Source organism: Abrus precatorius, unplaced genomic scaffold (genome assembly GCF_003935025.1).
Source record: "Abrus precatorius isolate BTA unplaced genomic scaffold, Abrus_2018 Scaffold2, whole genome shotgun sequence".
Lineage (NCBI taxonomy): Eukaryota > Viridiplantae > Streptophyta > Magnoliopsida > Fabales > Fabaceae > Abrus > Abrus precatorius.
Window position 1 is genome coordinate 33,368,072 of NW_020874362.1, and position 14,562 is coordinate 33,382,633.

Genomic DNA, 14,562 nt, shown 5'->3' on the forward strand with positions numbered 1-14,562 from the left:
CAACAATACAAATCTTAATATCAATTTAATTGCACTGTCAACAGTTAAATGATATTTAAAACCCAAACTCAACTATTTTATATCAACATACGCCCTGTTTAGTCTGCTGGAAGCAAAATAATTCATTTCCCATCAGCAAACATTGTACAGCTCATCAAAGGTATATGGAAATTAATATGTGAAGTTTGAGGGCGTCAATGAATACTTTACTTGCATCCCCATTATGTAAAGACAGACTAGAACAGGGGGCAAGAGTTAAAGTTCATGCAATTGTCCCTATTAATATGAATATAGTACTCAAGCATGTCTATTCAACCTCCGAGACACAAATGTGATGTGCACCATACTCACAGCATAGTATACATGATGTACAAAACTTAGACGCAATACTAAAATTCCTTTCGATACTTATCACCTATAAAAATTGTGTTCCACCGCGGTAACCAACAGTAATTACACGGATTATCAAGGTGAAATCCCAATTTTGATTATTAACACCAAAATATCTAAGATCCTGCACCTAAGTTTTGTTCACATAACGAACGTAGGGATCTCAAGCATTTCAAAATTTTAACCTTATAATCTTTTGAAGAGAAGATATGTCAAGAAAAGCTATTTACATATGTAAAAACCTTCAGCCCAATGCAGATTATGCAGTCGAAGACCTCAAACTCATCTAAGAACAGAAAATAAAAAAAAATAACCAGCTTTCACAGTAATAGATGATTCGCTGCCATACTATTGCATACAATACACTGATACAACCTTCAGTAGGAACTAAATTAATCAAGACCATGTTCTATGTTAGTCTACTTACTAACACAACAAGAGAACCAAACTGGCAAAATCAACCAACATCGGAACATGAGATGCAAAGATAATAAAAATGTTGCCTATTCCTTCACAGCCAATTTAACCTTGTCATTCTGCTGCTGCGTCAAAATGATATAGTCGCGGAGTCTCTGAGCTTTTTGGTTCATGGATTCAATCATCTCTTCAGTTGCATCCATTATCTGCTTCGGGAAGTGAACTTCCAAGAAATCAAACCACTCACCCAGACTCATCTTCTTCAAATCAGGCCAATTTCCATTCAAATTCTCCTTTTCTCTCTCTTTGATTTCACTATCATCCCTTGTTTCCTTCTTCTCAAAATTCTTCACTCCACACTCTATCCTCGAATTCTCAGTACTATCCCCAATCGCTTCCTTCGAATTCTTCGGCTCTTCAACCGGAGCGTCCAAATCAGATATTTCAATCAAAGTAGGGTTCAGAGTACTCTTGGCTTCTTCCTCCAAATTCAAAACACTCGAATCAGAAACCGGTTTTTTCCTGGAATTCCGAGTGACACGCGCGGGTGGAGCCGCGTAGCTAGATTCGTTTGCAACGCTTGCATTTTTGTCGATGGTCTGAATCTGAACCCTGGCCTTGGAACCCTTGCCTGCAGGACGACCACGTTTGGCGACCGGCTGAACGGGTTCACCGGTTCGAGCGCCACGAGTGGGGTTTCGTCGCACGTGAGTGGCCGTGGTGTGTTGCTGTTGGGAGGGGAGGAAGATGACGTGGATGGAGGTGAGTTCTCCGATCTTGATGGTGGAGTCGTGGTGGAGAGGGAAGGGGGTGTGGGGAGGGATTTTGGAACCCTCGAAAACGGTGCCGTTTGAGGAGTCGAGGTCTTGGAGGAGCCATTTGTTAGATTCGTTTACTATGGAGAAGTGTTTGGAGGAAATGCCAGGGTCCTTTATGGCGAACGAGTTGCCTCGGACGACTCGGCCGATTCGGATGGAAGTTCCTGGTGGGAAGTCTAGGGTTTCTCCTTCTCGAGGACCTTGCAGCATTACGAGTCTCAGTGTGGGAGCTTCTTCTTCCATTTCCAACTCAGAGTCGTTGCGATTGCCGAATTGGACTTCCACACTGCCTTCAATTTTTTGAATCCCTGCCTTTCCCTCTCGCTTATACCAAAGTTTAAAATAATTCAAATAACCACAGTAGTAAACACTCAATGGCATCTCTTCAAAAATCTTCGAATAAAATTTAATTGAAATATTCTAAAAAGATAATAGTATTTTTATTATTTTCATTTTAATATAAAATTTATATTTACCGTGTATTTTAATTGGTTAGTTGTATAAATAAAAATCAAGTTAGTTAAATATATATTTAATTTATATATATATAAACATCATTGAATAGTCTATTTTTACAAAACATGCTAATTCTTTCATTAACTAAACAAAACTGGCCATGTGGTATGTTAATTGACCAATTTAGTACTATATGATCAGTCAATATATCTGATTCATGACAAAATACTGTATATTGGTTAAATTAATAATTCATTATTTATATTTGACACTTAATTATGAATTAATTTTTGTATATTTTTATTTTTATGAAGAATTAACTTTAAATTTTCATTATTATCATTTTGGTTCATTATGTTTGTGCATAGTACGTCTTAACATAAGTCTAATGATTTAATCTTTATCTGAAATTAACATGACGTTTCAATCTTTGAATTAAATTAATATTATATTTTAACGTTTACATAATTCAATTTAGTGTTTACCATTGATCTAGATAATAGCAATATTAAACTAAAAAAATTAAATAAGTTACTAATTCTTAAAAATCATGCCTTTTAATTTTATTCTCTATAAAAAATTTATTCAGTTTTATAAGAATTAAAAAAAAGTATGATATTTTTAGAGATTAGTAATTTATTTAAGCTAAAAAAATAAAGCTTGCAATCATAGAGAAAACTAATTTTTTATGTATAATTTTTGTATTAGTTTTTCTCATGTGTATGTAAAAGCACATAATAAGAATTAACACGTAACATTTTTTATTAAAAATTATAAAATATCATAAAATTTAATACATTGATAATATTAGATATATATAATTTTAATAAATTTTTATTACTCATTAATTTCTTAACATATGTCATTTAGTAGGCATAACACTTATATATTTGAAAAATTATTTTTTAGACTTAAATATGTTATTGGTCCTGATAAATATATGTCATTTTGTGTAAGTTCCTATAAATATTTTTGATAGGATATAATCTCTGTAAAGTTAAAAATTTAAGATTTAGTCTCTGTCGTCAATTCTATTCCATTAAATACTAAGTTGGCTTTTTGCATGACATGCCACGTTAATTTTTAAATAATATTTTATTATTTAAAATAAATATTTTAAAAAAGTCCTTGAATAAGTTTTACAAATTTGTAAAAAGTTCTATCTTCATCTCCATTCCATTAAGTCATCCCAACTCCCTTGTTACACCCTTTTATCCATAAATCATTTAATACTCATTACTCATATTTCATTAACCATTCTTCTTTCTAGGTTGGCTTTATCTGTAGTTAGATCTTTAACTTGCAAGAATAATCTCAAAATGATGATTATTGGATGCACATTGGAATAATTCTAACCGAATATGCTACTATTGGTATAGTAAGGAAAAATTATGTAGTGAGAGGTTAGCTTCATATGAGACATTTCTTGTATCTTCCTCACCTATTGTCTAAGTCATCTTTAGTTATAATACCAAAGACAATAGATCCCACAAATGCTATTAGAAACAAAATACAAAACAAGTAGATAAACCTGTACTTTGTGCCAAATTCATGGTTTCAACATAGCATATTGCATCGTCATAATTGGATTAAAGAAGTAGGAGGTCTACAGGTAAGAATTCATCCTTGATTATCTTCACTGTATGCCCCACCTTTATATTTTACACTCAGTATATTCAAAAGTCTCATGCCCTTTATACACTTTAACTCTTCTATTGTTTACCTTAATATCCTACAGCAAAATGTGTGCTTCCTCCCCCACCCCCTTCCTATTTCCCATCCACACCCATACTCCCACCTCCACCTTTTACATTCTCTCATTCGCACCACTCTAACTGCCAACCCACACCCCCGTCCCTTTCCATTCCTCTCACTCACACCACCTCCTCCTCACCTTTTTCCATTCTCATATCTCCACCACTCTGACCCCCACCCCCTCCCCCATTTGCACCACTTGTTTATGCCTTTTTATTACAGCTGCTGTGGAGTTTGGTTTTACTTACAAATTATTTTGCAGCTCACAGTTATTTGGGGTAAGGTGAAAGGGAAGGACATACGAACAAAGTTAGGGTAAAGGGAAAGGGAAGAAATAAGTTAAAGGGAAGGGCATAGGAACAAAGTTAGGAGAGAGGTGAGAATTTAGGGAGGGTACAAAAATGAAGATGAAAGAGTGGTGATAGTGAGAGAAATGTGCAGCAATGAAATTGAAGTGGTGTAAAAGAGAGGGGGAGGGTTGGGGTAAAGGAAAATGTATAGGAATAGAGTTAGGAGGAAGGGGAAATGATATACAATAGAGAGTAAAAAGAGAAAGAAAAAGAAAAAGAACCTTTTTGCAAATTTGTAAAACTTGTTCAGAGATTTTTTTAAAAATATTTATTTTAAATAATAAAATATTATTTAAAAATAATGTGAAATGTCATGTGACAGTACTGAGTTGGCTTTCTTTCTGCCAGCTCAACACTTAACGGAATGAAGTTGATTATAGTAACTAAATTCTAAATTTTTAACTTTATAAGGATTATATTCTAAAAAAAAATATTTATAAAGACCTGTCACAAAACGACTTATATTTATAAGAATTAATAATATATTTAAGCCTTTTTTATATTATCTCAAAAATTACTTTTTGAAAAATTCTTGCAATTAATTAAGATTTTTATATATGAATTAAGGACTTCAAGCAACAATTAGATATGTGACACAAAAACTTTCAAAGAATGTGAGAAAATCTTAAAATATTAAAACTATATAAAGTATTTTGAGTATAAGCTTGAGTTGTTTACACTTGTTTCTAAAATTTTTATTTTTTAATTTTATACTTTAAAAATAATTATGTATTGGTAAGATTTAACATATGATATTTTGCTTCATGATATTATATATTTTAAATTCATACTATCAAATGGTACTTTAATTTTAAATTTAATTAATTATAGAATTTAACTATAAATAATATATTAAATTTGATATATTTTGTTTATAAATTTAATTGAGTTGATTTTACCCCGATTTAGTTAAGTTTTGATTAGGTTGAGTTTGGGTAAAAAAAATAAAATAATTCCATACAAATTTCAGGTTGAGTAAAGTAAAAGATAAACTTATCCTAATCCGTTCTTAATTAAATTCTTTCAATTTTTGTATGAGTTTTCTTATTGTGTATTTAAGATCATTAGATCACACAATAAAAATTTATATATAATAATTTTTTATTAAAAATTATAAAATTTAAAACATTAATAATATTAAATATTATAATTTTAATAAATTTTTTATTAATTTCCTAACATGCATAGTTAACTATATACGTTAAAAAAATATTTTTATATTATAGTGGAAAGTACTTTAAGTTAAATCCTTGCTTATATGTTCAACTTTTGAATAATGTTCTGCTACTAAAAGTGGTTGATGTTAGAACTCTTACAATTTTACTTTTAAAGCGGAATATATAGTTTCAAGACCTTATAAAAATTATTATTTTATTTATCTTAAACATGAGTTCTATGTATTTTAATTAAGTTGATTCAAGAATTTAAAGAATATTTTAAAATACACATATTACGCATTTAGGCTTTTCAAATGTGATATATAATATTTATACACTTGGGCACTTGGCATCCGTAGCATTATTTTTCTCATTAGCTTAAGAAGGACAAGGGTTAGGGGAAAGGAAAAGATTTATCGTGGAATAAACTATAACGCTTTAATTCGTATATTAGGAGATAATGAAATATTTTAAAAATTTGTATATCTACATATTTAATTAACTAAAAAAAAATATTAAAATCTTGTAATCGTGTTCAAGTGATGACACACTTTTTTTTAAATAACACAAATAATGAATATGAAATTGCAACGAATATTTCAATCCATATACAATCAAAATATACGTTCGCAGAATATAATAAGAAGATAACACTTACACTACAAGAATGTTATGATAAACAATTACATAAGTTAAATAATTCTTTAAAGTTTACATTATTTTAAACAAGTTAAAATATATAATTAATTTTTGTATTAAAATTTTTCATTTTAATTTTCATATGTGTAAATCATTACGTGTTATTATATTTAATTTTGACGTCATAAATATTTTTGGATTGATTTACTTTACATTATTTTTATTTTTTTGTTTTACTTATCCTCATATATCATGACTACAATTAATTTGGCTTGGTCGATATAAGAAATTTTAGTTTTAAAACAGTTTAAGTTAGGATATTTTATGGAGGTGAAATTAGATTTGGTGTGTTAGATAAGTAACGTACGTTCACACAAATTGAAAATTTAAATCATCAATAATAATAAAAAGAAATAGTACTAACAATATATATACACTTAAATCTTTTAAGGCCACAAAGAAGAATTCTTAACAATAAAAAGAGGATTTGTTTTCACCAAAGCACTCCCTTGACTCTGTTGACTCTCTTCCTTAATTCCTCCAAGGTGACTCTCGTTGACTCTCAATTCTGAAGCAACATTCTTGTGACATTTGCGGAGCTTCCAATGAAGTATTCCCACATATAAGGCTTGTTTAATACGATCATAAGTTCATATTTTATATTAACGTTTTTACGCTCAATAGAAAATATTAAAATATCAAGTTGTATATGTTTGTAGCTTTGAAATATTACTTATACTTGGATATAATTTTCAATGGTAAACGCCATTTTGAACAGAATATGAATTATTTAAAGGAAATTGCAGTAATTCAAGAACAATAAGAAACTCATTTCTGCTGCTTCTTTTTTCACCGCAGTATTAACTAGCCAGTGTAGTGCATGAATTCTCACTACAAAAAAATATATTAATATTTTAATATTAAATTAGCTTCTCTCAGTATATATTTTTTGAACAAATTTATTAATATACACAATAGTTATAATATATCATATTAATAAATAATTTCATAAATTGTAGAATATTAATATGGACTATTAATACATCAAATATGTTAGTACTACAATTCTTATTTATTAATATAGACTTTTAAAATATTTATTAATAATTTAATTTTAATACGCAAAAATTATATTAACAAAGATTATCTTAAAACTTTACAAAATAACAGTTATCAGTATTAATAACTTTTATTTATAAGTAAATAATAATTTTGTAGTGTCATATTATATCTTTTGTATCTTGGTGATAATAATTTGTAAAGTAAATTAGAGAATCCCTTATACTCCTTCATACATTTTGTCCTTGCTGTTAAAAAAAATACACATGCATAAAAAAAATATTTAAAATATATAAATTTAGGCTATGAAAAAATGTGCATGTTTGTGAAGAATATAAAGGCCTTCATGATCATAACACAATAAATAAACATGAGAATCCTTACATTAACTCAGGATCAAAATGATGAATGATTATGTACAAACTACTTCATCTTTTTTTTTCTTTCTTTTTTTTGTACATTTATCTTTAATATAAAATAAAATGAAAATGAAAAATACTATCATTTGTTTATTTTTTCCTTAAAAGTTCTTTAAAATAGAAATATGATATTATCTGTCTTTTATTTATTATATTTTTATTATTTGTTTAAAGTAACTTAATCAAAATAGGGTATTCACAGCTATTAATAATTATTTCATTAAAAGAGTTAGGAGAAACCTAAGCATTTGTATATTTGATTCAGATTCTTTCTTTATATTGTGTGCTTAATTAAGTTTGTAAAGTCCCTGAAAAATTTAATTTTTTATTTAGTCTCTCATTTTAATTTTTTTAAAATAAATCTCCCATGAAAAAGTTTTTTTCTATTTTTTATTTCGTTCAGTCTTTTTAAATATCACATGTTTTTTATTTAGTCATTTTAGAAGAATAAAATAAAAAATTTAAAAACATTTTAAGAACGGGCAATAAATTTATAGACACATGCCCATTATTATAGATGCCTGGACAAATTTAAATATCAGCCATTATAATAAAGGTTTCTATAGAATAAAACGACCAAATTGAAAACATCGGTGGATAAATAAATATCTAATAGTAAACATCTTGTATTTATTCAGAGCAGGAAAGGAAAGAGTTTCTACGTAAAAACATCAAAACAGTATAGTTTGACATAGAGAATCATCACATGCTAACGATTTTTCCAGTTCACCTGTACAATAAACTTAAAGATAAAACCACAGTACCGGAACAGACCATACTCGCCTCTCAACTTTAACCTTCAACCAGGGTCAACTATGGGTAAGTCCTCATATATCTATATTTATATCTATATATTCCCAATCGAAGCCAACCTTATTTCTTCCACCTTGATCGATTTCCTTCATTATAATCCCATATATATAGATAGATAGAATAAATACTGTTATATAGTAATGAAAAACCATCAGCATCTACGCATGGTCATTGTCACTATATGCTCTACCAAAGAAAGTTCTTCACGGAGCTATTTCCTGTCAAGCCTGGCTTTGTTTGCATCCATTGCTAATCGAATGAAAGAAGAGCTATCACCTTGCACAACCAAGTTTGGAATAAGTTGAGGTGAACTTTCCCCATTATTATGACCGCCCACATGGTCATAATTTATGAAGGGAGTGTTGTAGTAATCCATAAGAGCTACATTTTTAGATATTATATTGTCATCGTGGACACTTTGGTGAGTCAATCTTTTTTCATTGTAAGGATCCTGCTTTATAATGGAATTACCACATTGTCGAGGTTGTGTTTGGTAGAAGACCTTCGAAACCACTAATTCTCCATCTTTCTCTTCTTCGTTGCTGCCAAGATGGTATTGATGCATCACCCAGTTAGTCTTCTCAGGTTTCTTTTGCCTCCCATAGTTGGTGTAGAGGACCAGTATCTTTTTGAAACCCTTTACAGCACCACCAACAAAAACTGGTCTTGTTTTGCCTGTTTTGTGCCATCTTGTTTCGCTTCCTTCTTCATCAGTGTGAACCTTTCTTCTTTTCCTTGTTCCGGTTGTGTAAGCTTTAGAAGGCCTGTGAAAGAAGTGGCGGATCTGTCCATCTTTGCTTACACCTGCAATTTTCTCAGAGAATTATTTCATGTATCTTATCATTACACAGAGGAACTCGATCTTCTGATCTGCATGTATAAGATTTATCCAAAATATTTCTACAATTTTTATTATAATTCAGAGAAATAAGAAGAGGAAAAATAGAGTGATATGTCATAAATTATTATTGTAAAAAACATTATAACCCTTATGAAAAAAATACAGGGAAAAGAGATGATAATCACGAATGTAAAATGCCATAAATTACGATTAAAGTCACTAATTCGAGGATAAGGTATAAGAAGAGCATAATGAAGAGAGAGAGTTATGGACTCACGGGGAATCATCAACGTATGTATAAGAAAAGGTGGTTTTTTCAGTTCGAAAATCTTTCTCGAAAGTGCCAGAAATATGATGCAAACGGATTGCAATTAATCTCTATACTGAGTACATAAATGGCTTGCTGGTAAAGTTATGAAAGATTAAATTGCTTCTCGAGGCTTAGGTTTGTTTTTTGTTTCCTTTTTATTTTTTCCTTGTGATCTTTCTTAACAGTTACAACTTACAAGTGTGATTAATGTTTGGGAGTTAAATCTCATAGAATAATTGGAACTAAAACACTTGTTCCCGTAGTCCACTTATCTATTTTTACAATCAAAAAACGACACTCCAGGATAAAAGATCACTAAGAATCAGGAGAGAATATTGTTACCTTTAAATCACATGTCTTCTTTTGACGTGAGGAAAAGAAAAGAACGAAACGTTTTTTTTTACTTATCAGTGAAGGGTATATGAGATTGGTAATATCAATTCTAAATAATCTGGGTATTAATTAATTCACGTAAGATCTACTAAACAGTTAATGTGGATCTCATTATCTATTTAGTGAATCTTACATTAATGGAAGATTCATCTGACAATAATTAAAAAATGTTAGAAATAGTATTTTAATGAATGTATTATTAGTTTTCTTTAAAAAAAGAAAAAAGAAAAATCATCTCAAGATTGGGAACAAACATTTACATTTACTTGTTGCATTGCTAAATGTAAGATAAGATGCCACCATTGAGTTTGGTAGAGGCCATTGACAACTTTAACAAAGTGTTTCCTTGTCACATACTTGAACGAATTGGTTAATAGATGTGATTAATCCTCCCCTCGGTTAATGTCTTCGAACAAAGAGTGACACATAACTCTAAACGACAAAAATTTTTCGTTGCTACGTTATGAATGCAAGAAAAAGCAAAGCAAAAGAGACATTATTTATTCGACTGGTAAAATATCGTATTCCAGGTCTTTGTTTATTTTCTCTCCTAATTTCCACATGTATTGTTTAAGTTTTAGAATATTTTCCATAACAAGTATGGAATTTCAAAACAAATAATATATAATATTTATTTCATCTGTCGAGAGTAGAAATGTCTTAATTGGAATTCGTTCTCAGCTGCCTAAATTTCTTTTAGCAAGCTAAAACCTCGTTTCATGCAGCACATCAATCATATGTCTCCCAATAAATTAAAATAGTAGGGATAAGTAGTAACCTATGCATCAAACGGTATTTCCAAACCATCAAAACATGAAAATAGAACAAATTGCAAATAAAATAAAATATCAAACACCTGGAAGCTTTTCTGGGTGAGTATAACAGATCCCGTTTTCGCCTTCAAGCGTTGGTATGAACTCATCAATAAGGGGATGGAGCTTTGGCACATCAGACAGAATTTTTGCTTCCAAATGCTCTAATATCTCTTGGTCATTCGGATCAAACCTCACCCCAGCTGGTAAACCCGGCAAGTCATTGATTCCAGCCTATTAATTCACATACACAACCAAGACGTAAAAAAATCAACAAATAAAAAATAGAATAAACTTTTGAGCTTAAGCATGGTTTTATAAGATTAAAAAAAAATAAAAATACAAAAATCAAGTTGTGAAGATATCAAAACCATTTTTTCAGTACCTGATCTTGGAATTCAACGTTATGGCCACATGAGGGGCAACTTATGGTTCGAATTTCGGTTGGTTTAATGTCAGTAACAAGAGTCTTAGTAGTTCTAGGAGTAATAGTGGGCATGACCAGTTCAATGCCCCTCTCCTCATCTGAGTCATTGCACCATGTCATCTCTTTCTCCTATACCCATATATCCCAAAACAGATCCTTTTTTTTTCACCTCCTTACAATCTCAGCTCCCTAATAATATATCCAAGAAGGGAAAAAAAACAATAAAGAATAACAGATAAGAAAAATAAAAAGAAAAAGGTAAAGCTAGTAGCCTTGTCTCTTTTGGAACACGTTTTTCTTGAATCGCTTCTTGTTTTTTTGGTATGGAGCGAACTCAATCCTATCAGTCTCCCACGTCTTCTTCTTCTACATGTATTCTATATGTATGATTGAATTATTTTTGGTTTTTCCAAACTGTTTGCACTGTGCCAAGTTCTTCAAAAAGAGAGAGAGAGAGAGAGAGAGAGAGAGGATAGGGAGCAAAGGGTATAACCGATAAAAGAAATGTGGGACTCAAAAGTGGGTTCTACATATAGAAAAGGATGCTTGGACGCCAAGTTTGCTTGTGTCCCCGTATATACGGTTGTATTTAAGGACTAATTAATGCGCTTGCACTATTAGCATAGGAAGTTAAAAAGTTGTCATTGTTAAACATGAAAGATTAATTGGATCGACTAAGGAAAGAAAATTAACTCTTATTATTGGAACGGTGAAAACCATAAGTTATTTAAATATATATAAAAAAAAGTAGAAAACGGTGGGGGGTTAAGAGTGGAGATGGGGCAACCTGATTCTTCTTAGGACGTTTTACCTTTTTAGAGAGTATGTGTGCGTGTTAGGAATTCAGCTGCAGTGTCAAATTAGAGTGTCCTTAAAGCCATATAAAAATTCAGGGACATCAGACATGTACATACGAACCGACAAAGAATGTAACATAAAGAATACGTTTATGATCAATGCATACATCTTTGCACCAACCAACAAAAGCACTGTATATACCCTTTCAATCCCTTTCTTCACGTAGAATTCTTATCTCAAGTAACGGATCTCTCTCTCTCTCCGTTTCCTTTCACACTCGCGCACATGCACGCTCTACACGTACTCCTTCCAAGTATAATTGTGCTAGGTTAATTCAACGAAAATGTATCCAAATTTCATATTAAAAGGTTCTCTATAATATTGTTCAAAATTTCAAATATTGCTGAATCTTTATGCTTTTTCAACGTGTTTTGGTTGATCGGTGCTTGAATGTCACAATCAGCAAGCATTGTATTATCTATAAAATTACAAGTGATTCTAATCTGGGGTATGACAATTGCTGCTAAAGTTGTTGAACATTTTCACTGCTGCCACGCATTGGTGTGGCGTTTATGTCCGTTCACTTTGAAATTTATAATAATGGGCAATGATGCTAATGGTTTAGAATATTGAAGTAACTTGAAAAAAAAAGGAATATTGAAGTAACGCATACGGAGAAAAGACATACACAGACTAGCATAACCCTTAATTAAGAATTGTGAATTTTTTCTATATACCAGCCGACACGTCTTTGTGAGCTTCTCAAAGAAGCCACGCAATGCAAAACTTAGGCACTAAGCTCCAGCTTGTTTTGTTCCTGTTAGTAATTTTAATAACTTTAACGTTTGAGTTAGGGTTTTAGGGCTTTTTGACGATGTTGTTTTTCCAGATATATATACACTACTCAAGGGCATGATCACTTTGAGCTTGTCGCGATGTCCACTTGTCTTACAGTTTCTGTAGATAGGGATTGTTTGTTTGGAGAAAGAGGAAAGAGGGAGTGAAAGAAGGAGAGAAGAAACTTTATATCAAAACTTGATATGTGCCAGACCCGAACTCGAGACATGGCATGGAAACGGGCACACTATTACACGTAAATTAAGTGTCCTTTTGTTAATGTGACTTCTGGCGTAAACGCGCGGATTTTCGCTAACCTACAATACATTTTTACTTTCTCTAAATATATGCATTTGTTTAGATCATGAGTTTTTTTTTTTTTTTTAAGTGGATCAAAGGAGTTACTTGAGTCATTAGCATATTAATTTATTAGGCAAAGCTCAGATATCATAGTATAGTTGTTGTTCGTATTATTTTTATTTATAATCAATTTTCTACTTTGATCCAAGTAATTGAAATCAGTAGTGATCACTTGTATAGAATGTCAATTTTAATTTGTAAGCAATATTAATAATCTTATGAGTTCAATATATTATTCTTTATATTTTTATGATTTTTTATTTTTATCTTTTTTTTTTTTACAATTAGCACTTTTGGTCTCTAATAACAAACCACTAAACAATGATGTCACTGGTCCAGATATCGTCGTAATAATTGTTTGTGACTACGCTTTGTGAATGAAACTAAAATATCTAAGCTGAACAAATATAAAAATCCAAATTATAAAAATAAAATAAAATGACTAAAAATATATTTAAGATTGATATTAATGAGACAAGGATAGGGGTGGTAAAAAAAATTCAATTTCATAAATCCAATCCATAACCAATGTCAAATTGGTTTTAAAAATCTAGATCCATATTAAACTAGTTTTTTTATTAACTATATTTGTATAACCAGTTTAGTGTCTAAATCCATTTTCTAAAATCGGATTTATTTTTAGTTATCCAAATCCATATGTATGAAGCAACCTTATATTTTTATTTACTAAATTTTGGCGTTATATTAATTTACAAAATTTTATTGTAACTATATTTTACTATTACTATTTTTTATTAATCTTAATTCTTATAATTAAAATATTTAAAAATATTAAAATATAAAAAATATTTTTAAATTAATTACTACTGTTATTTTTATATTTATGTTTATTTTTCAATTTTTAAAATATTATAACATAAAAATTTTATTATTATTTATATTATTAATTTTTTTTATAGGTTTTAATTTAAATTTTTATTATAAACTTCATTTATTAAAAATAAGTTAAAAATAATAATAAATATTTTATATACTTCTATAAAATATAATATATTAATAAATATTGTTAAAATCTTTTTGAAATGAACTATTTTAATGTAACATTTGTACAATAAATTAGTTTTACCTTAAAAATATAATTCACAAATATATTGAAAATCAATTTTGCGTTAAAAATTAAATTTAAAATTAGATTTAAAACTAATTCAACGTAAAATCAAATTTAAAACTAGTTTCAACAAAAACTAAATTTAAAACCAATTTTAAACTAAATTTAAATTTCAAAACTATTTTGAACCGATAAAAAAATAAAATAAAATAGTTTAAAATTTAACTCATATAATTAATTTGTGTGATGATGGATAGATGATATAAAGTACAATATATCTAAATATTTATTATTTTAATAAAATATAAAATTAAAAAATATTATTAAAAAATTAAAATATGTACAAATACTCTCTTTAACATGTATTGTTAATGTAATGGATTAGAGTACTATTTATATTCATATTTTATCTTTGATAAATGTTGATACTTAACAAATATAT

At 29.5% G+C, this 14,562-nt stretch overlaps 2 protein-coding genes across 2 annotated transcripts; both read right to left on the reverse strand.

Annotated features, from left to right (window-relative positions):
- Positions 1-893: 893 nt before the first annotated feature.
- Positions 894-1,898, reverse strand: LOC113859877 (FHA domain-containing protein At4g14490-like). The gene has a single exon (XM_027492543.1). The coding sequence runs from the start codon at positions 1,866-1,868 to the stop codon at positions 894-896; it is 975 nt and encodes a 324-aa protein (XP_027348344.1). The 5' UTR covers positions 1,869-1,898.
- A 6,187-nt stretch (positions 1,899-8,085) lies between these two features.
- Positions 8,086-11,507, reverse strand: LOC113858553 (NAC domain-containing protein 73-like). Its single transcript, XM_027491244.1, has 3 exons — positions 11,015-11,507; positions 10,674-10,863; positions 8,086-9,077 (listed from the first exon to the last, which is right to left on the reverse strand). Exons 1-3 carry the CDS (start codon positions 11,174-11,176, stop codon positions 8,485-8,487), a joined length of 945 nt encoding a protein of 314 aa, XP_027347045.1. The 5' UTR covers positions 11,177-11,507; the 3' UTR covers positions 8,086-8,484.
- Positions 11,508-14,562: the final 3,055 nt, after the last annotated feature.

What these genes read in the sequence shown, in the direction of transcription:
- LOC113859877 (XM_027492543.1), bottom strand. Translation starts at nt 1,868, where the DNA reads ATGGAAGAAGAAGCTCCCACACTGAGACTCGTAATGCTGCAAGGTCCT.
- LOC113858553 (XM_027491244.1), bottom strand. Translation starts at nt 11,176, where the DNA reads ATGACATGGTGCAATGACTCAGATGAGGAGAGGGGCATTGAACTGGTC. An exon ending in ACGTTGAATTCCAAGATCAG is followed by an intron (nt 10,864 to 11,014) that starts GTACTGAAAAAA and finishes GTGAATTAATAG; the next exon opens with GCTGGAATCAATGACTTGCC. An exon ending in TCACCCAGAAAAGCTTCCAG is followed by an intron (nt 9,078 to 10,673) that starts GTGTTTGATATT and finishes AGAAAATTGCAG; the next exon opens with GTGTAAGCAAAGATGGACAG.